Below are 22,840 nucleotides of genomic sequence, written 5' to 3'. Positions count from 1 at the left end.
ATTCTCTGCATGTTCAAATAACCTTGAGAATTTATGTCTGTATTTGAGCCCCACTAGTGTTTAGTTTTAATATTGGATAACCCACAGCTGATAAATGATATGCAAAGGTATATCAATAATTATTATTCTAGTTTGTTAAAACAGAATAATAATTTGACGGTTGACAGCTCATGCAAGTTTACATTTGAAGCCTATCAAACAATCAAGAGATGCTAATTAGTTAAAGCATTCACACTCTAATTTTCAGGTTAACATTTCACAAAATCAAAAGTTAATTTTTTAATTCAAAATTACTCAAATTCACTATCAAAATTAGAAAATTTGCCAGTATTCATTTCAGCTATAACCATAATGCAACTAGAGAAGTAACAGTAATTTCCAAGAGTTGTATCTAATGCTGGTGCTACTCAAGAGTAGACACAATGAAATTAATGGAGATGAGTAACTTGGGTTCCATAATTTCAATCCTGAATGTTACCAGCATTAGACACAACCCCAAACCATATCCATTGTTGCATTAACCCACCATATATAGTCATATCTTTATGCATTGAATAAACATCAACTTTGGAAGAGTTACGGCACCAGCATCTATCACAACCATGTAATAACTTGTCTGTACGCAAGAAGTTTTTTGAACAATGGTTCTTCCATTCCATGCCACATGAAAAACTGCTATTAAAAAGCTTTCAATAATACATTGTGCTATAGAACAGAGGCCTGGTATTAACCCCCCCCCTTCAAAAATACTACTGGATATTCCCACGCCCCTAACTCACTCTTTGGATCCTTGTGTTCACACACACAGACACACACTGGAATAGTAATTACAGATTTTATTTATAGCTGGTGCTTTTTCTGTAATCTGGGGTGCAAATTCTATCAGTTTTTAAAAGCTGTCTGCTACTTAATTGGGCACCACATTTAACTGGCCACGAAATTATTTTAACCAATGTTGCTAAAATGCAAAAAGACTGCAGATGATGTCTTAAAAAAGGCATTGCCCATTTTCATATAGGAAGGAATGCCTTTAAGATGATACAACACATGCATGGACAATAAAAAAAACAGTAAAAGAGGGGTTTGTGTTTCAGTCGTCAATTATTGACTAAAACTAATATGATTAGCACAATCCTATATAATGTTATAATCTCATTGTGCCTACTGTGGCCTCCTCTCACAAGGAGTTGCAGCCTATGATTTCTTTAGTACGCAGTCAACAGTTCAGATGTTTCTGTATTTAAAGCTATTATTTGGGAAAGCTTTGGATTTCTGCTCATCTAGGTCAGAATATTATACAGATTTGAGAGTAGGCCTTTGAAACCAATAGATATAAAATTCTCAAATGATTGCAAATCTCTGGTGATACCAAACGTTTGCATGCATATTGATAAAAGAGTGGTCTATGACTCTCCATGATATTGTAAGACTTCTAATCAGAGATGTAAAATCCCTGAATGAAATCCAACTCTTCCCACAGTGAACAACTTGCTTTCTGAGACTCTGTCTCAGTGCCTCCTCCTTCTCTAGTGTTTAGTTTTTAAGTAGAAGTCCTGGAGCTCAAGGACAAACATCTTCTGCACATTTCCCTCTAATTAATGCACATGCTCAGAAGCCCCCTTCATTAATACTTCACAAGCCTCCAAGTCCTTCTACTACATATAGGTTTTGGGATGAGCCTTGGAAACTCCTATCCGGGAGACTTATCCCCTGTGTGATGCTGCAAATCTAGGAATAGGGTAATGTTAGGAAGAGAGGTACTGGCTCATGTCCAACCAGTACTAACTGGCCAGGGCCTGGGGAACCACATAAGGGAAGATTAACTGCAATTAAGTCACTCCTCACTCCACCGCTGGAATCATCTTTTTTTATATAGAAAACAAAAAAAGCATATGATCAAACCCATCTAGCCCAGCTCCCTGTTCACACAGTGGCAAGCTTGTAGGAAGTCTACAAGCAACATCACTCTGCTCTTCTGTGAGTCCCACAAACTGGTATTCAGAGCCATACCGTCTCCAGACAGCAGAGGTAGAACATTGCCATTAGGAATGGAATGATTCACCCAAATGCTTCCTATTTAAAAAATGAACTGTTTGCACCTTTAAAATAACAGTGAATGTTGGTCATTAGAATCTGAACTAATACAGAAACTAAGGCATTGGGATCTTTCAATCAATTAAAAGGAATGCTGGTGCAATATTGTGGAAGAGCACATGCTCGGGGGAAGGGGAACACCCTTTTAAAATAAATAAATAAATAAATAAATAAATGCCCAGTTACTTGTGCTTACTCTTTTGTGCAAAGAGAAAAGAACAGAAGGGCACGCAATGGATGGGCAGCAATCTTTTCAAATTCCAGATATCAATGCCCAAAGAATGGTGGAGACTAAGCACAGTAGTGCCACTTCCTAAACAGGGATAATAAAATTGGAAACTGTTAAATCGAAGATAAATTTGGCAGGAGAGAATTTCTGGAAGCCTCTCTGTCTGCACACTGCTCCTACTTGTGCATGAAACAAATAAAAGCGCCACCCCCAATCCAAACTTCTTTGCAATTAGGATCACTTTCCTTGCAGTTTGCTGTAACAGGACCCAACTATTTGCTAATGGATATGTGGGAGGGGAGGCATCTAAATCTGTTAGGAAAAACTGTGTGTGAACACCAAGAGGAAAACATGCATGTTCTTGAGAATGGTCCACTATTATTAATGACAGCCTGGCCATCAAGCTGCTTTAAAAAGGATTCTCCACATTGGTTTTATGAAGCAGACTGCAGCTAAAAGCAGGCAAATACTCTGGAATTAAGACACGCAGTTGTTTTCAAATTTACCATATGAAGAGTTAATAAAACAGCAGTGACCAGGCCACTCTCCTGCTTGAAAGGATCACATTAAATACACAAGCACAGGAGATGCAACGTATGGTTCATATTAGTGGTGCTCAGCTTGGCAGTGCTCCCTCTGGCTTTCTTTCTTTCCTTCTCCTCTGACCAAGAAAAAGAAACAAACTATCTGTATGTGTATTATGTAGCTCTCCCGTTCCATACCTGAACCTGGCCCTGAGTGAAACACATCCTTCAAACCAGCCCCGCTCCTAAATCACATTAATTAGGCAAGGGCACCCCTTAGACATAACTATCCATGGGAAAAGAAATACTGTACCTGACTTACAAGGTTCAGATGCTGGACACAACAGTCACAAACGATACGACTTTCCCCCAAAGCTCAAAGCGCCAATCTCAGTTTCGTTTTATGCTCATTTATATCTCACACGCAGGACAAATGCAGGGCACTTCGTTGTAAGTCAAGATGACGCAGGTATTGTTATACAATATATTGCGTATCTTGATTATTATTTTAACAGTGATCAATGGTGTCATTAACACAGAAGGTTTTAATCGGCACTAAGGGGAAAGTGAGTCACGTGGTTGTGGAAAGTTGTAGCTGAATTCTCTGGTCTCTGAATGATGGGACATAAAGCTACAACTTATACCAGGAGAGATCATGTGCGCTCCTGAAGGCACGCTTGCAACCACTTTGCTTCACCCCTAAGGTCTGGCTCAGGAGTTGTACACAAGGTTGAATACCGCTTATGGTTAGTGAGAAGAAAGCTTAACCATAAGCCCTGGTAAGGACAATATGCTAAGGCAAACCTTGGCTTAATATAGCTTAGAAGCGAAAAAGGACCAGGGAGGAGCAAAGAGAGCTTGTCTTTGGGAGCACACTCACTCACACAGTTTCGCTAAGCCAAGCCTTGACTTAGCATGTCACACAAACCAAGATAAGGAACACCATCTTCATCTGGAAAAGAAATTATGTCCAATCACCTGCCAAGTCCTGCATGCTTTGCTTATGTAAAGAATGTGCCCAGCCTAATCTGATCACCTCAACCCAGAAATTGAGAGGCAATTAAAGGAAATGAACCAACAATTACTTAAAAGTGTATTCATAATTTTAACTAGGTGTGAAATTTACTCTTCCCTAGATGTTAAGCTCTCCTGTTCATCCATTAGTTTCTCCCACCCAATAGATCTGATGAGCTGGCTTCCACTTCACAGCATTTCAACAAAACAATGGCTGAAAAATATACCAAAATAATGAGGGTAAAATAAAAAGAGGCTTCTAAAGAGCTACTTGCATCAGAACCTTCCAATGAACTTTCCACAAACAAGGGATCTGAAAAACTCACAGAGCACAATACACAAGGAACAGAACAAACCTTACTGAAACAAATGGGAGTGGCGCAAGAGCATAGCCTCGATCTCGGGAAACATACTCCTTTCAACGGGGCCTGTGCAAGAGAAGTTCTTGGCATGCTGCGATCTTATTCTTTAAACACTTGCAACAAAAGGAGCTCCAGATCCTCCCCCCTTTTTTAAAAAAAATAGGAAGTTTTACTTATAGCCATATCTTCAGATCTGTTGCACCAACAAGTAAGTGCCTAGGACATTGCATGCCAACCATTCTGTAGGAACAGAGTCACACACTGACTGTTTGCCAGGAGGAAAGTAAACACATTGGCACAAACACGTTGTATTAGGTTGCCAGGATGGGCACATCTCTGAACTGGAATATGCTTGTCATTAAGTTTGAACAGCCTCCAGTGCATCATAACTGCAAGCCTGACTGGATTTGCTCATAGTAGTGTGTGTGTGTGTGTGTGTGTGTGTGTGTGTGTGTGTAGCGCACTATGAAAATGGTACAGACTAAGGCAAACCAAAATAAAACTATCATAAAATTGACTATAGTGGGTTTCCCTCCTTATTAACATGCTCATTAACAGGCTTAAGCACAAGACCAAAGTAATTCTGGACAAATGTTCTTTTAAAAGGGAGCGATCTTGCACAGGAACTAAGAAGTCAGAATCCTAATGGGTTTTTTTTAGTTAAAGTTGAGGAGAAGGGGACGTAGAGGGTCATGACTGCTTTTCCAAGCCGCCTGATTGTAATTTGCAAACAGCTGCTATGAGCTGCAACCCTCACTAACATGTGGTTCTGAATTTATTGTTGTTGTTCTTGTTGTTGTTATCATTATACAACTATAGTACATAAATCTGTGGTAATTAGTATAATTCTTAGACTTAAGAAAAGTCTTTATTGTCTTGGAATTAATGTTTTGAGCTCCACACGTAAGTCAGCTTTCCAACATTTGTTCCACTCTTACCAGTGAAGACTACCGAACTTCCCACAACTACTCTAATTATTTGATAACTTTTTTATATAAAAAAGCAACGAATTGGCACTTAAGGTAGGCTTATTTCTCTTAAGGTCATAGCATACCTTCTTAAAGTGTTTGCTTTAAGCATGAAAGCAGGACTTAAGGTCTCTACAGACTCACCCTGCCCCCATCTCTAAACTGGTTACATTATGCGCCCATCCACAACCTTCGTTCCTCCCATCTTCTCACATGTTTATTTAATTTATATACCACTTCATATTTCAACAGAAATATATTGAAATATCCTGACAAAAGGAATAAATATGAAGGAATCGACCTGCTCAGGAAGGAGTTGCATTCCCTACTAAAGGAGCAGGTGAGCAGCTTGGGGGTCCTTCTGAATCCACTGCTGTCACTGGAGGCACAAGCGGCCTCAGCGGCACTGAGTTACTATAACATCAATAGCGGAATCCTACTGTGACCTGAATGGATCATTCCCAAAACAGTATGACACCTGATTGGCTCTCTAAACACTTGTGCTCATTGGCTACATTCAAATGAAGGAAAGCTACTGCATATCAACCTAAGCCAGTTGTGCTTCCTTTTTCTTGTTATTTGGCTGTAACTTTTGATAGAATACAGATAATTGAACAAACGTCATTGCATTACATTCTTCATTAAATTATCTTTCCCCTGATATATAATTTTATGGTATTGCTCCAAAAAAAAATGTTTTTAAGAGCCGCCAAACCTTGAAAATACACTTTTCCCAAAAGGTTTCCACAATTTTGGCCACTAGTGTATACATTCAGCTCCATTATACATGGGGTTTCCTTTGAAGACAGTTCTGAAAGTACAGCCAGTGAAGAATTCAGCAGCTAGATTATTAACTGGGACCAGAAAGTCTGAACATACTACCATACATCAATTCCGGCCCAACTGTAGTAGCTACCAATTAGTGTCCTGGCTCAGTTCATATGGTTGCAGCAGTGACAAGACCTTGCCTACAGATACTTCAAAGACACAGTTTGGTTTTGTCTCCTTTACCTGAGCAGCTTATTGAGTTAATATGTAATAAAAGAAAGTTGTTCCTTCCAGGTCAGGAGAACCTTTATAGTGCTGGATTTCGATGTTTCTAAAACTACTGTATTACACGGGCTATAAATTACTTCTCTCATTTTCTGTTGTGGTGTAACATCTATATTGGTGTCATCCAACAATGCCTGTGTAAATGCACAACAGATTTCCATGTGTGCAACTGGGCATAATTTTCTCTGCCTATACCCTGCTGGTATCCAGGCTTCCAGAACATATTTTAGGGGTGCATGGGGGGAGGAAGGGAAGACAAGCGGAAGTGCTGTTGTGCAAGCAGAAGCATTGTAAGTCATCCATAAAATCAATTCTATGGTATATAGACTGTGCTTTGGCATGTTTTATCAAGCCAATAATATAAACAGCAACCGTGGGCAATTCATAGGCATCAATTGTTGTTGTTGCTATTTATTAAATTTGTATATTGTCCTTCATCCAAAGATCACAGGGCAGTTCACAACCTAAAAATATAAAATGAGAACACAAACACATAATAAAAACAGAAACAAACCAATAACCCCCTCCCACAAACTCAATGAGTTCAAAGATTCACCTGTCAGTTTTGCTTTTGTACTATCTAGTGCTGCCATTCTTTACTTTTTGCATCCATTATCCTGCTTTAACCACTTCTTTCTTGTGAGAAGCAGCAACAGCACACACAGCAAGACAATGCTGTGAAAATAAAGTCCCATCTAGCGGCCATGGCAAAAGAAACGTCAGGATGAACCTTCTGACAGTAAGAGCTGTTCAAGAGTGGAGCAGAGTCCCTGGGAAGGTGGACTCTCCTTCCTTGGAGGTTTTTAAGCAGAGGTTGGATAGCCATCTGCCATGGATGCTTTAGTTGAGATTCCTGCATCACAAGGGATTGAACTACGGTAGATGATCCTCAGGTTCCCTTCTAACTCTATAATTCTATGATTCTGTGATGTGTTCTAGAAAGTGCTAGAAAAGTCACCAACAGATTGCCTACTGGTCTGTGCAGGAGAGAGAAAGAGAGAAAACATAGCTTTCAACAAATCCGGTTGAAGGCATACAAATCTACCTTTACAGCAGCTTCCTGTAACAACATTGCTTCCTAGCCTATAAAATAAAGACAATGATGGCAACTCAGTTTTCTACTTAGGAGTTTGCTCCCAAGTTTTTTAAATGACTGGAGTAATGGGCAAATTCTTTCTTTTTGCCACGACTCAAGAAAGGGGGAGGGAACACAATATCTGATACCCTCATTCCAAAACTTTATTATTAAAAAGGCAGCAGTTGTGTCACATCATGTATGCTCCTCCAGTTTATTAAGTTGGATATGTGGCAAATTAAATACCTTAATTATCATTAAGGTAATCCCAAAGGCCAGTCAGAAATGTGTTATCACCACATTTTCAAAGCACAAATCCTAGGCTCATGCTCTTCAAGATGGATTTCAAGTACTGTTGAGCAAATAGTATTAAATTGCCTCATTGGAGAATGGTTTGCTGCGTCAAACATTTTAGCCAACACACACACACACACACACACACACACACACACACTTCTCTCGTTGCAGTTCCAATAATCAACCCCAGATGGCAATTTACATAGGCAACAGTGTAAAGGAATCTGTGTGCTGCTGGCGTTCTCAACCTCAATCAGAAAGTATGGGCGTTCGAGAATGTCACTGTTTATTTTTAATTGCTCTGTCCCTCCTTTGTGCAAGTTCAAGCGGTCACAGATGTCGAAGTCTATTAGCAGAATAGGTACGAGATGCCACTTTATTTGCTGGGAGGGTTCCTTGAATTTGGAAAGCAGCTGTTTTGCAATGTCCCCAATGCCCAGTGGGCACCAGCTGTCAATCTCAGTTAGCAAAGGGTCAGGGCAAAGAAAGGTCAAGGAGTGTCATGATCCAGAGTGTGTTACAAAATCTGGCTCCTCTGTTACTTTGTAGACCTGTGAATGGAATAACCTCTCACAGGTATCCAAGCCTAGCACTCCACACAGCATACGTGAGAAACCCAATGTAATCATGTCTATGTGGAGGCACACACTTATCTAAAAACCTAAAGTGCTGGATGCATGCTGAACATCTAACTAAAATTATATTCTACATAACTAAAACAGGGGTGGGAAACCTGTGGACCTCCAGCTTTTGCTGGACCCCAACTCCCATCAGTCCCAGCCAACATGGCTAATGGTCAAGGATGATGGGAGTTGTAGTTCAGCTATAGGGTCGCAGATTCCCCTCTCCTGAATTAAGGAACAGACATAGCCAACAAGCAAAATACTACTATCAGTACTACTAACAATAATGTAATCATTTTTTAAAACAACAACTCGATTTTTAATGGTGCTGTCAAACCTAATAAAAGTGAACCTTACCTAATAATGAAGAAATTATGTCTTGATTTTCCCCTGGTGTTCTTGTGCCTTTCTATCTCTTTATTTAACTCTAGGATTTGAATTCCCTTTCCTATTATAGCATGTTGATTGAAAGAACTGTACCCCATAATCATCAAAATTATAACAAATAAAGGCTTGACATATCTCACTTTGTATGTCATGAGTTTATCTCATATATTAGTTTCACCTTTTAAGCTGAATTACTGAAATAAATGAACTTTTCCACGATATTCTAATTTTCCAAGTTTCACCTGTACACACACCTCTCTCATCTGTTTGATCTTATCCTTTCTTCACATTACAAGCCATGCTGTCCTTCTTTTCCATATAATCTTACTAGTTTTAGGCAAAAATGCAGACTAATGAAACAACGTTTTCCTTATGACAAATATTTAAAGGGTTATCTGAGAAACTGCATTTCAGAATCAAATGGTTTACGGTACAAGATTTTCAACCCAATATCTGCAAAGCCCCATTTATCATTAATTTATTGTGTCTCACATTTGATGTTCCATTCCACCAATGGATGCCCTAATGAAAAGAGGATAGTTGTTTTGCTTGTTTTGTAGCCATGGCTCTCTTATTGTCTAGCAATAAAAATGCCAGTACATGATTTACATTCACTTACAGTGCTAAACCTTCCAAAGTTAGAAAGGGGACTACTAGGTTTTTTCTGACAGTTTTTGAAATGTCAGATTACTCAGATTGAGAGAGAATAATCAGAGAGAGGTGGTGGAAAGCAAAAACGGAGACATCTGTAACATTCAGGACATATGAAGGAAGGAATGGATACTAAGCTGATCTCCAATGGGTCCAAGGCTGCAATCGTATCCTCACTAAAATGGGAGTAAATCCCTTACAACAGAGTGGGACTCACCTTTGAGGAAACATGCTTAGGATTGGATTGCAAAGGGTGACATTCTAAGCAGATTTACATCTGAATAAATGGAAACACTTAAGTTCAGTTTTAGGATATACATTTCTTCCATGTCCATGACATTTGAACATTCAAAGGGTATGATGTTACATTTTTTACCATGCTAATAGCTGCTCATATACATTTTCAGTTGGAAATATATGGAAAAATAATTACTCTGCTTTGGTTCATGGTTTGTTCACAGGCTGATGCCATATAACATTTTATTGCAACAGCTAACTTTTCACTTTTCTAGTGCCATACACTTTTCTTATAGTCTCCTCCTTTTCTGAAGCAAGCAGAATATTAAAGTTGTCTGTTTCCCCTGTCAAAATATTTTCCCCAGTGATTTCCTGTGTCTTTCTAAATAATGTCTCCAAAAAGGACTGAACCCACAGTCCTCAAGCACATAATCTCGCTGAAAGCAGATTTTAAAAAGTTCACCTAATGTTCTTGACTACAAACATGCCCTGAATTTGTTCTCTTCTCACTTCTGTCTGCTGCTACAATCAGGCAAAGATTTTGCCCCATTTGGCTGTCTGAACTGTTTCCCATATTGTTGTTTCTGGTGCCTCCCCCTTTTAAGAAGCCAGCCTGTGGCTTTCATTTCCCTTGCAAATTACATTCTTCGTGATTCCATTTAACAATACCATGTTAAGAGCTGCATGGTGCTATACAGTTTTTCCCAAAGGGTTTGTTACGTTCCCAACAAGCAAACCAACACAGGTTGGTTAGGTAAGTTAGGAAATATATGGAGAGACGAGAAGCGAGGGAGAAGCAAGCACAGTCTTACCTTCTGCGTGTTTTTCTCATTCCCTTTTATAGAGATGTTAGAGATAGAAATGATACACTCACCTTGAGGGCAGGAATCTCCACATTGTCTCCATTGCTGACACAGCCTGAAAGAATGGTTCCCGTCATCACAGTGCCTTGACCCTTAATGGAGAAGCAGTGATCTACGGCCATGAGGAAAGATCCCGAAGGATCTCTTGTGGGTAGGTAAGCCTCTGACTTCAGGACCTAAACACAATACAAAAAGAAGCACTATAGGTTGCTCATATAGGTAGCCGTCATATCGCGCATGAATGGAGGAAACATGAGGAGGTCTGATTTAACCATTATATACTTTTTCTGATTCCAGGAGTCCTGCAGCAAGGTTGGAGCAGGCCAACGTCAAATGAACTGGGTATGCTACCCAGAATATGAACGCTTAGTTCAGTTTTCTGCCTTAAGGACTTGGCGCAGCACAATCAGCTTAGCAAACAATGCCAGGGACAAAGATCCTGCCAAAAGCAATGCAGACACTGCTGTGCTACAGTGAAGACCAACTGCTTACATACCCTGGATGCATATACTCCACCTGTTCTCAAGAGCTGCACACATGAAAAGTTCAAAATCCCTATAACCGCTCCTCTCTTTGCCTTGGACAATTTGTGACTGCAGCAGGATCACAACTTGCACGATCACAACTTTATGCATTTGGTGGCTGGCCAGCTGATATCACGCAAATTAAACTTGGGAATCTTAAAAGCTCTTTCCATGCCTGGCTTTCCTGGTGCAGAAAGAGCTTTTGAGCTCTCAGGCTTGCTTACTGGGTTCTGGGAAGGTCTCACAAGGCCTTCAGAAGATCTCGCAGTACCATTCAAGATCTCATGAAGGCGTCCAGAGCCCAGGAAGCAAGGTGGAGGGCTCTCTGTTGAAAGGGATTGCAAAGGGATTTAAACCCAGGTGCACGCATCTATAGTATGCAGGAGAGCTCACACTAAATTTCATCTGGGCATTCTAATATTATTGTAATTGGAGATCTAGGTCAAAGCTAACAATTTCCCTCCTGCCTCACATATGTTTCTAAATGAATCCTACTCCCCATCTGTAACCTAATGTGCTTTTACCTCATTTGGCTACTAACTACTCTGTGAAATGTGGGACATTAGAATTTCCATTTCATGGATGAGGCCAAGAAATAGTGACTTGCTGGAGACTACACAATGAATCCATTACACTTAAATCCAGGTTGTACAAAGTCAATACATAATCAATCGGGTCCCACGATCCATGCATAGATCATGACTGTAGTCCTTAAAAAATGGGGGTGGAGAAACCTCCAAGTGCACAACCAAGCCCTATACATTTTAAATAAAATCATTCCTTGGGGCAGTCTTAGGCACCACCAATTTCAATTTTAGTTTGTCACAATAAATAATCAACCATTATTTATTGAAAAAAGATATTGTAAACTCACACATTTTCTGTTATAATCAAAGTTATCTTTAAGTTCATGGTTGCATCAACTTGACAATATATTACTGCCTGCTGAACAGCTGTTCTTTTTAAAGTTACTATCCTGGGTGGTAAATTTACAGGTCGAAAATCTAGGACACATTTTCAGGAAAACCACTGAACTTAGATGCTGCTACATAGAGGAGAAATAAAGACAGTTAGGAAAGATGATTTCAACTTTCTAACTGGTTTACTTTAAAGGTAGTTTGGTCAACCTGGAATGTGCACATTTTTTCCTCAAAAACATGCTAATCAATTAAGGATATTTTGTCATTGATATTCTTCAAGCTGATAGGTAGATACCTGCAAGCTTATGCATACAATTATAGTGGTAATTTGAAAGCTGACTCATGCAGGCCATACCAGGCCAAAAAATATATTTAAATAAATAAACAAACTGCTGTCAGAAACATGGAAAACTCTGCATTGTCTTTTTCTGCAGTGGAACCCTCTGAATAAACTAACGAAATTTATCTGCACCATCTCAAGTCTGTGTCTACATTTCTGCCTTTCAAGAGGAGGAAACCCTGTGGCGAATTTGGGCACCTTAAACTGTGAGAATATACCCCTAGCCATTTCTCACACATACACAAAGAAAACATATACAATTTACACAGCTAGATCAGCAAGCATATATGACAATCATGAAATAATGAGGTTGAAAAGTGGAGGACAGGGAATGACTTTGTGGCAAAACACAGTTAACATGCATGAGACCACCCAGTTAAGTCATGGCATTTCCACCATGAAGAAGACGGAAACCAGTCACAGAAATAGAGCAGTGACTTAGAATAAGGTAGCTTCTAACTTGGTTTTTAAAGAGCTTTAAAATTCAGTTTATTTATTAAGTACTCATAGTTTAGTTCTACAACGTTTACTTTGAACAGTGCAATCCTATGTGTGTCTACCCAGAACTTCAAAAGGAAGTTCTGCTGAGTACAAGGGACTTCTCACCAAAGGTATGAATAGGATTGCAGCCTTCGCTAACAGACAAACAAACAAACAAAGCCCTCTCCTCCTTGATAAAATATCAGTTTTTGGATTCAAACATGGCAGTTTTTCCAAATATTAATAAGTACATTTTTTAAAAAATCACACAATATTGAGCCCTTGACAGTACCTCCCATATGCAAGGGAGAGTGGAGGGGTCCAGTACACACAAGGTTGTGTCACATAAACCCTTAAGTGTTCAGACCTTAATCACACAGAAGCCCCTACATGCATGTAGAGCGCCTTTTCATGTGTTTGCGTTAAAATATAGCCACCAGGGCTTTTCCCACAGCGGATCTAAGTCAGGGTAGAACCAGCCAACACAGTCCCACTTTATTTGAAGAGGGCTTTGGGATTTTAAAAACATTGGGGTTTCCGTCATTCTGTCATTTATTTATCAGGACATTTATATCCCGCCCTTCTAGTGTAAATGCACTTCAGCGGAGCTTACAGGTTATAAAATGACAGGTTCATAAAAACAGTGCCAAACAATTACAAAATCAGCAGCTAAAAGGGGGGGGGGATAATTGAAACCTTGTCTAGCTCATAAAAATCCAGCCAGAATCAAAAGATCTTTACTAACCAACATAGAGGAAGGAGAGAAGGAGAAGTAGGAAGGGAGGAGGCCAGTGGCACTTCACAGGGCAAAGTGACTCTTAATCTGGGTGCAGCAGCTGAGAAGGCCCTCTCACTCATCCCACCAAGCCGTGCTTGTATTCTTCAGAGAGAATTATATTCCCTAATTCTATTGGTGAGGGACTGCTTCAGACACACCCCTCCAATTAAATCATTTCACACTATCCTTCACACACAAGGATTTGTAGCATGGCCAGACTGACAACATTTCCAAGACACATACCTCAATTAGTTCAGAAACCCCTATCGGCGTCACTGTTTCTGGAGCTTCTGGTCCGCCAGGCTTTGCTGCAGTGGCAACTATAGGGCACCCATGGAACCTGAGAAAAGAGAATTCCACCTCAGAGACAAGTCACTCCTTCTTTTTTCTTCTCTTTTTAAAAATAGATTTCAAGACCACTCCATTCCTAAGTGGCTCAGAGAAGAAAATAAACTACACTATAAAATTCCAGTAATAACACCCTCCTCCCCAGCGATGATTTCATATAAACAAACATGCTGAATATTCCCTGAAACCAATTAATGTTTAAAAAACTAAAAAAAGCATAACTAGACCAAATACAGTTTGAGTGGCACCTAACCAATCCAGACCTTCCTCCTCAATCTCCCGAGCACGTGCCTAAATAAGGACATTTTACATTTTTTGCGTATAGGCTAATGACCCAGTCAAGTCCAAGGACTGGTCCAAAGAAACTAAGGGAAAAATTAATTTGACCCAGCCTCATCCTACTGCATTGGCTCTGTTCCAGGGAGCAGCCCCACAAACTCCAAGGCAAATGCGTCCTGCCCACCTGCTTTCACCAGGAAAACCACAACACTTTCCTGATTTTTCAGTGGTGCCAACTCAACAGGAATCAAATCACGTAACAGTACACTTCCACCTGCAAATGGAATCGTGGTATATTCAGTGATGGGCTTTTCAAGGCTATAGCGTGTGTCTTTGTATGCATTCTGCCATCTCTTTCTTACTTTCTAGGCAAGTAATAAATTAGGAGTAGCCAAGTTTCAGACGATATCATCAACGTAGGGACTCTTCAGGGTCTCAGACAGACAACTTTTACATCTCCTGCTAGCTGAGTATGGAACCAGAGAATCTAGAAACTGGAGCTGGGCTTCCTAAACACAAAATACATGGTCTGCGCCCTGCTATAGCTTCTCTTTCAGACAGCTTGGGGTTCTCAGCAAGAATCAGCAATATTTATATAAGACTCGCCTATATAATGAAGAACTTGAAATCAGCAATTGAAGGAATTTAAAAATCGAAAGCTGACATTCTCAGGATGCTGAATCCTCTGCCACGTATCTTCTGCACCTGCGATCAGATTTTGCCTCACAAATACTATTGGCACTTTTAAAAAGAAGGCTTTTTTCTTTCTTAAGACAAAAACCTAAGTAAACAGAATGACAATAGCTCATTTTCTGCCATAAAAAGTGGGGGCAGGAAAATGTTACAAATACAGTAAATGCTCAGTTCTAGCAAGCATTCAACTTCAGCCACATAACAAATACTGGCAAGAAGTTTCTGAGTCAAAGGCCTGTCCCTTGCCTTTTTTGTTTTCAGGCTCCAAAGCCTTAGATTTTCATCTCAAAGGGGCAAGTTCCTGGGGGAAGGGAACTTTTTGACAAAGCAAGAATGTTCATGGGAAGTTTGATTCTCAAAGCTGCTCCAGTGCAGGCTCCACTGGGATCACAGCCCAAGTGTATTGCCCTTCCACTGAAGTTATCTAACACTAATCCTGTATACAAGGTATTTTCTCTGTTTATGTGCCATAAGCCTAAGGTTCCCAGGGAGAAAGGACGATAAAAATGTGTACTGAGAATTCGAGCGATTAACCATAAAGCTTTTTGGAAATTCAATTATTTTTATCCAAATACATTTGGGCAATCTCTCCTAATACATATAAATTAATGTTGAATTAGGTGCCTTGGTGTGTGTGTTTTTCAGAGGCAAGGGCTGAAAACATGACATATTGCTCTTACAAATGTATTAACATACAGCATACCTTGGGAACAAACTTTTTTTTCCTGTAACCAGTTTTAGTGGCATCAGAACACCTGCTTCTCACAGTAATACCTTTGCTAAAACACTGGAAAATGAAGAAGACTACAGTTCCACTCTATAAAAACATATTAAGTTATACAAGAGCCACCAAACATATATCAGGGCCAGTAGGAAGAGGAGAAGAAGTGGGGAAGGGGTGCAGTATTACATTGCTTGCTTTAATCTTGTGCCTCAAATGTGGCCAACTGAGGTGAGAATTTCCATTTCCCCCTGAGATTTTCAGATGTCTCCCCTGTCCTCCACTTCCTACGAGGTATCAACGTTCACACAAGCAGACGTGACATATCGGATAGACAGGATCTACACTAAGAAAATTGGGTTTGACAGATAGAGTTTGCAGACATGCAGTCTTGGAACTAGAAGGACTGGGTTCAAATTACTGGTCACTAGTGGATAAACTCTTGGGCCTATCACAATCTCTTGGCTCCTGAATCTGTAACAGAAGCAACGGAGAATTTAACACTTGTGGGATTTTTAAGAATACAGTAAGCACTGTGAAGCATTTGGAATGCTAGACGTGCTACAGAAATAAATAAACCAGTCAACCAAATTTATCACAAAACTGGAGGAAGGGGTGCCGCTTTTATTTGAGGCCCACATCTACAGATATAGGCCAATCTGGACACAGTTTAATATTATATGCAGAAGCTGCAGTAAGATGCAAGCTCATGAGCTCTCCCTCCACCACAAACACACACATTCACTCACAAGAACAGCAGATTGAAAGCTTCCACATTCTATTTTAAATTAACCAGAGCTCCATGTTACATCTGAAATCAGGGACCTCTTGTCAGTTTAAATTGTAGTTAGCTCAGACAAGCCAGGATCAAACTGTGCTTTGTTCACTAACTGGACTTTGAAGTTACCAAAGTCCCTCAAAGTTTGAGGTAATGGAGAACTCGGGTGCCTAAAAAGCAGGAAGAGCGAGTCCAAGGAATGCTGCAGCTTGTGCCCATAAGACCATGAGAGGCCAGTGTGGTGAGAGAATGAGGCAGAGCCGCCCTCCTGACATGCTACCGCAGACCAGGATGGTACAGGGACACAACTTTTATGAAGAAACCGGGGGCTTTTCTTTGGGGAATTATGTGACCAGAGATACCTAAACAATATAAAAATCAATTTATTCGTGCGGCCATGGCCACTCGAATGTTATTTGCCCAAAGATGGAAGGAAGAAAACGTCTTGGCAAAAGAGGAATGGCAACTATAGGACTATGCAGAAATAACGAAGCTGACTGGAAGAATAAGAAATCAAGACTGCAATGTTTTTAACATAGAGTGGAAATTGCTTATTGAATGTTTACAAAAATATTGCAAAGAGATTAAGACATTAGCAGGATTAATGTAAAAATGTGCAGTGATATTAAACAACTATTGATTATATGTGTTAAAAAATAAATCGGTTTAATTTGGAAATGGAGTAAACATATTATAAATATAAGGAACCACAGAAAGAGGGGGAAGGCAGTCGAAATATGAAATATGTAATAACTTGATTTTTAAGAGTTTGTTGTTTGTTGTAAAATGAAATATATATAGGGACACAGCCAATCCAGCACACCCACCAATGCAGCAACATAGTCCTGACCTTGCCACCTCCCTGCCTTGCGCCATTACAGTAAGCAGCAGAAACACTGGTTCAGAAGAACCACTCCTGCACAACACTAAACAATGATTCAGCATTATATCCAAACTGGCCCACCATCAAATCAGGGAAGACCAAACTTTGAACATTAGGGCTACTGTACTATTTGCATTGACCTAAATGCGGTTTCAGCAGGCGCAGCTTTCCACGTTGCAGTGCTACAGGGGCTTGAAAAGCTCCCTGTGTGAAAAATGTTCTCACCCCTAGTGTCAAAATGCTAGACGTCCCCTGGTCTAAGATGTACATAGATTCAGAAGATCCTGCTTCAGTGCATGGAGACTTTGAGGGAATGCCATCACTTTCTTTCCAGCTTTACAATTCATGGTACACAGTAATGAAGTCGCCTACGGGTTGCCAAGGAGGATGCAATTCCTATTCCTGTCCTCTGCATGATATGAATCTGGCTTGATGCTATGCCTCTCTGTTAGCATGGATTGTATCACTAATATTTTAGCAAATAATCCGTTCAACTCATTGGAAGTCCTTAAGTGCCTCTCTGCATTCATCCGCAGCCCCCATACATTCATTAGAGCCTACATGCATTCAAAAGGAATGAGAAAGGAGCCCTTTGTGTAGAAATATATGCAGCTCACTCAAAGAGCCAAAACTGGCAACTATAAGAACCACAAAACTGCAGGGCAAAAGGGCAGCTAGTCTAACTTCCTGCAGTATCTAATCCAGCCTTCACATCTAAGCATCTTTAATGGGCTAGTCCCAGCAGAGAGCAGAATCACTAAAAGGAGTACTAGAAGTGTGGCTAAGGGGTAAAGATAAATTTACTAAAAACTAATCTGGGTGTCTTGTGCAAGTGGGCTGATCCACAAACTTCAGAGGAATAGGCCTGTTCCCCAAACAAAAGCATCCAATCGGTCCTGGAAAAAATCCTTACATTATAATCTATAAATAAAGCAATTTGTTACACCCTAGAGAAAAATGTGGCAGCTTGCTAAAGTATTTTAACATAATGCACAAAGACAATTTTTTTTAGGAAAATAAAATCCAGCTTAAAAACCAGCCCAACAAAGGTTTTGCCCTTACTCCTTCACAAGCCACTTAAAGGAGGTGGGAGAGATAATGGCTGTGGGAATTGGGGATGAGACATGGAGCTTTCTAAGCAAACTGTTAAGCTTTTGATACAGCGACTGTTATTGCATCCACCTTTATTGGAGCATGGTGGAAGCTAGTCGGCTAGTATAAACTCCAAGGTTCTTAAACTAACAGGTTCTGGTAACACTTATGCAACACAGGATCGTTGCACTAAACTTGGTAGGTAGAGGCAGGGAGGCACAATCTCCTAAGCTTCCATCCTGACCAGTGTGAGCAGCAGGACTACGCACGACTACATCACTCCAATAAGCCATGGTGCTGCTGGCTTACGTACTAAGAATCAGGAATGTTTCAGAAATTCCTGCTGGCCAAATGTTGGTTTGGTGATGGAAACAATCATATTCCTAATCACAAAGACAGAGATCACCTGAAAAATACGAGATTGCATGACCCTGAGTTTTAATAATGGAGGAAGGAAGATCAAGCATTCTAATTTATGAGCTCTTTTTCTGTAGAACACACTTGCACTTTAACTTCCAAGATATGCCAGAAGGCCTGGTGAAATGGCTTCTGAGAAATTATGAGGTTCAAAGGGCTACAAAGGTTTAACAGAGAAGAGGGTGAGAGGATTTTTAATATGACATTTATATCCTTGCTATATATTTCCAGCTTTTGTCAACCCTACAGTCAGAATCCTCAGTCTATCTGGGTGTTGAAGGGTGTTGACCTCTACAGTGGTCATTTTCTCTTGATTTATAACAAGGTTGCATATTTAACCCAGTGTCAAGTAGTAGCAGTAATATCAACTCAAGTAAAAGCTAGAAAATCCTTTTCATTTTCCGGGGACAACATTATAGAGAAAGGATAAACTCAAGTATAAGTATTCGGTTTCACAAGTACAACTCACCTGAATATTCCCCTCAGCTGAACATCTGTTGCCAGTATGTTTAAACATAACAGATGCATCACAGATGTACTGTAAACCAAACTTTCTAGCAAGTAAATAACATTTCAGGAAATCCTTCAGTTGGTGTTGTTGTAAAATAATAATTCTGCTCAGTTTTTGCAGTCTCATGGACCTTATTACTGAAATTACATTCTTACCCAATACTGAAGCCACTGATATTATATTACCTGACTGATTTTACAAACAGCCAGAACTATAAAATTCTTTACCATGCATTTGAGGTCAATGAGAAATTAGAGCTTTGAAATTTTAAGATAGCTCAGAGCAAATATGAAAGTATTTACTTACCAAAGAATAACAAAATAAAGAGGAATCAAACTATAAAACAGGTTAACACACACAAAAATCGCAGCTTTTTACATTTGTTTGCCCTCCAGCAACTACCTTGAAGGACAGTTTAAACTGATGGAATTTTGTCTCTATCAAATCTGCAAATAGAAATTTAACTCAGTGACCTTTATGGTGTACTGATGAAAAGGAAACAGGGCAAAGACGAACAGAGAGACTGATAAAACAGTAAGATGTTTCAGATTGTTTGGTGGAACAAAAAGACACTATCCTGCAATCAGAGTAAGACATAAGGTGGTTTATGCAACCTAGTTTGGCCGACTTATTTTGTCCTCTTGTACTTGTCAAACATTCAGTATTCAAAATGCATACCCTATTTATTTCTGCTGAAACTCTCGGAACTTAAGAAGGGGAAGGAACATAGCAGGTGAAGAATGAAGATTCCTAGGCTTTGCTTTGCAATCTTTCTATGTTGTGACCTTGTGAGGGGGAAATCCACTCTATGTACCCACTTGTAACCATGACCTCAACAACAGCAGCTCCCTTCATAAACAACTTGCCACTGGACAGTGGCTCTGTAGATATTTCACAGAAAAATGAAGTTGTATCTCTAGATGCAGATGCTTAAGGCACTAATAGAGCAGCAGGCCAGGAATATAGCAAACTAACCTGTCTCTGTAACTAGACATATAAAATAAGTGACAATTTAACACCCATGCAAAACCAAACACAATACTACACCTTATGGCTGGATATGTACACACTTGCAAGCTGTTTTCCAAAGTATGTGTTAACTAAGCCTTCAAAGCAGGAGATTTCATTTTGATCAAATCATTAAAGGGCATTTTTCATCTGTGGGATAGCTCTCAATCATTTCCATGGAAAGCATGTGAAAACTACACAGTCAACTACAGAACATGATCCCTTGAGCTGTGGCTACTATCCTGGATAGCTTTGATTTAGGGATTTTCTTTATAGAACATGGCTCATTCTGACTCTTTCTTACATGTACATACCTGGCTCGCTCGGTTACATACCTAGTATTTTCCAAGGTCTTCTGCATTTTCTTCGACATCTTCTCAACAGCAGCTTGTCGTTTACTTTCTGGAATAAGGTCTATTTTGTTCAAAACCACGATCATTTTCTGACATGCAATTTGCCCAATCACCAGGCACTCTGCTGACTGAGTCTGCATCCCTTTAGTTATGTCTATCACGAGCATCATAAGGTCAATTATCTGAGCCCCTGAAATAAAAAAAAAAATGGAATCAGTATCAAATTTCTAAAGATCAAGACAGTAAAAGTGTGACTGCAAATACCACCCATATTTGTTATAACCAAAGAAAACAGGTGGCTTAGATAAAATTCCACAGTGAACAGTCTACATTTTCTAGATATTTAAATGATTATAACACTAGGGCAGAAGATAATTAAACAAAGAAAACAGAAGTCAAAATTTAATTTTGCTCCACAGAGTATCAAATAAAAAAAAATACAATATATCTCATCTCATTTCAGAACCGCACTGACCCAACATAATTTTAACTGAACAATTTAAACTTTTTAAAAAAGCAATCTGATAGTCCTGACTTAAAAATGTGCTATGAACGCTGCAACACTCCACAACAGCTAAAACACCACTGTCAAATTCTTCTCACCTACTAGATTAAACTTAAAGGGGTGGCAATAGGAGTAATAATATGGAGTCGGGAGTGTGCATCAGCTGTTTACCCAATTCAATAATTTCCAGATGTTCACAGAGCGGGGGGCCCTGCTTGCTGGACCCGTCCCTCCATCATAATCCCAACAGCATGTCCCTGCAGCCCCCACAAGTCCAAGTTGAACTTCTGCTCCGAGGGACTTGCTATACTTATGGTGGCTCCCCAAATAATTTAGATCCCTAACTGGAGAACCAACACGGGTAGAACAGACTCACCACAGCAGAAGGTCAGTTCAAGCACACTGAGGGCTGCAGAGGTGTGCTGTCAGGATGGTGGGCTGTCAGAAGGGGAAGGCCAAAGAGCACAACTCTTGCTTTCCCCACCTAATGAGACTAGAAATGCACAAGAGCAAACTACCGTATTTTTCGCTCCATAGGGCACACCGGACCATAGGGCGCACCTAGTTTTTAGGGGGGAAATAAAGGGGGAAATAATTCCCCCCCCCAGCTGCGGGGCTGGGGCGGGGGGAGCCCGAGCTTCCCCTGACCCCAGCCCCCAGAACAGGTTCAGGAGCGGCGGCAAGATTGCGCACACCCTCGCCACCGCTCCCGGAGCTTGCGGGGCTGGGGACGGGGGAAGCCCGAGCATCCCCCGACCCCAGCCCCCAGAACAGGCTGCTATCCACAAGCCTTCGGAGCCCGAAGGCTTGCGGATAGCTGCCTGAAGCCCGGGAAGCGCAGCGGGAGTTGGTGCTGCGCTCCCCGGGCTTCAGGCTGCAGGCTGCTATCCACAAGCCTTCGGAGCCCGGCAGGAACTCTTGCCGTGCTCAGAAGGCTTGCGGATAGCTGCTTGAAGCCTGGAGAGCGAGAGGGGTCGGTGCGCACCGACCCCTCTCGCTCTCCAGGCTTCAGCGAAAGCCTGCATTCGCCCCATAGGACACACACACATTTCCCCTTCATTTTTGGAGGGGGAAAAGCGCGTCCTATAGAGTGAAAAATACGGTAAATAAGATGGTTCTTATGATCCCTTGTCTAAGGCTACTTCAAACCTCCTCCTTCCAATGCCTCCAGCCCCCAAACTTAATAGTGCTGTGTCAAAATATGTGTATTCTTCACCAGGGACCAGACACTGGCCATGGCCCTCAGTTATGGAGATTTTGGAAATGCACGGGCTCCTATCAGGCTTCCCCCCTTCATCTGTTCACTCAGAGCTTAAGTCACAACACTCATTTACATCTTGGCTTAAGATATGCACCTCTGAACTGGCACGATGTAGTTATGTGTCATAGCCTTATTCAAAAGGTGTGCTGCTTTATATGATATGGATTGAATTATAAAGCATTTTAACAGCAGTTTCAGACAGTTTCACTTGTCTTAACAATAATACAGTGGTACCTCGGGTTACATACGCTTCAGGTTTCATACGCTTCAGGTTACAGACTCCGCTAACCCAGAAATAGTACCTCGGGTTAAGAACTTTGCTTCAGGATGAGAACAGAAATTGTGCAGCAGCGGCACAGCAGCAGCAGCAGGAGCCCCCATTAGCTAAAGTGGTGCTTCAGGTTAAGAACAGTTTCAGGTTAAGAACGGACCTCCGGAATGAATTAAGTACTTAACCCGAGGTACCACTGTATCCTTAACAACAACATTCTAAAAGTTATGCTAAAACAGGTTGTGCTAAAAAAGGTTATGGCCAAGACATGTGATTTACCATATTTGTTTTTCTTTCGGTT

The 22,840-nt window shown here is 40.5% G+C and overlaps 1 protein-coding gene and 1 long non-coding RNA gene across 4 annotated transcripts in view; one reads left to right on the top strand and one right to left on the bottom strand.

Annotated features, from left to right (window-relative positions):
* LOC310757703 overlaps positions 1 to 22,840 on the top strand; it is a 421,645-nt gene that overhangs the window by 268,466 nt on the left and 130,339 nt on the right. The window lies entirely within an intron of this gene.
* The window catches only part of EEFSEC (eukaryotic elongation factor, selenocysteine-tRNA specific), a 263,572-nt gene that overhangs the window by 191,632 nt on the left and 49,100 nt on the right, over positions 1 to 22,840 (bottom strand). For all 3 annotated transcript variants that reach the window (XM_083603068.1, XM_083603069.1, XM_083603070.1), the window contains exons 3-5: positions 20,485 to 20,692; positions 13,663 to 13,759; positions 10,389 to 10,553 (exon numbers count right to left, since the gene is read on the bottom strand). In XM_083603068.1, the coding sequence (XP_083459194.1) occupies positions 10,389 to 10,553; positions 13,663 to 13,759; positions 20,485 to 20,692 (470 nt within the window). The remainder of the gene's footprint in view (positions 1 to 10,388; positions 10,554 to 13,662; positions 13,760 to 20,484; positions 20,693 to 22,840) is intronic.

The sequence above is a fragment of the Podarcis filfolensis genome (assembly GCF_964270895.1).
Source record: "Podarcis filfolensis genome assembly, chromosome: 2".
Lineage (NCBI taxonomy): Eukaryota > Metazoa > Chordata > Lepidosauria > Squamata > Lacertidae > Podarcis > Podarcis filfolensis.
The sequence above is the reverse complement of the archived record's forward strand: the minus strand, read 5'-3'. Positions and strand labels throughout refer to the sequence as shown.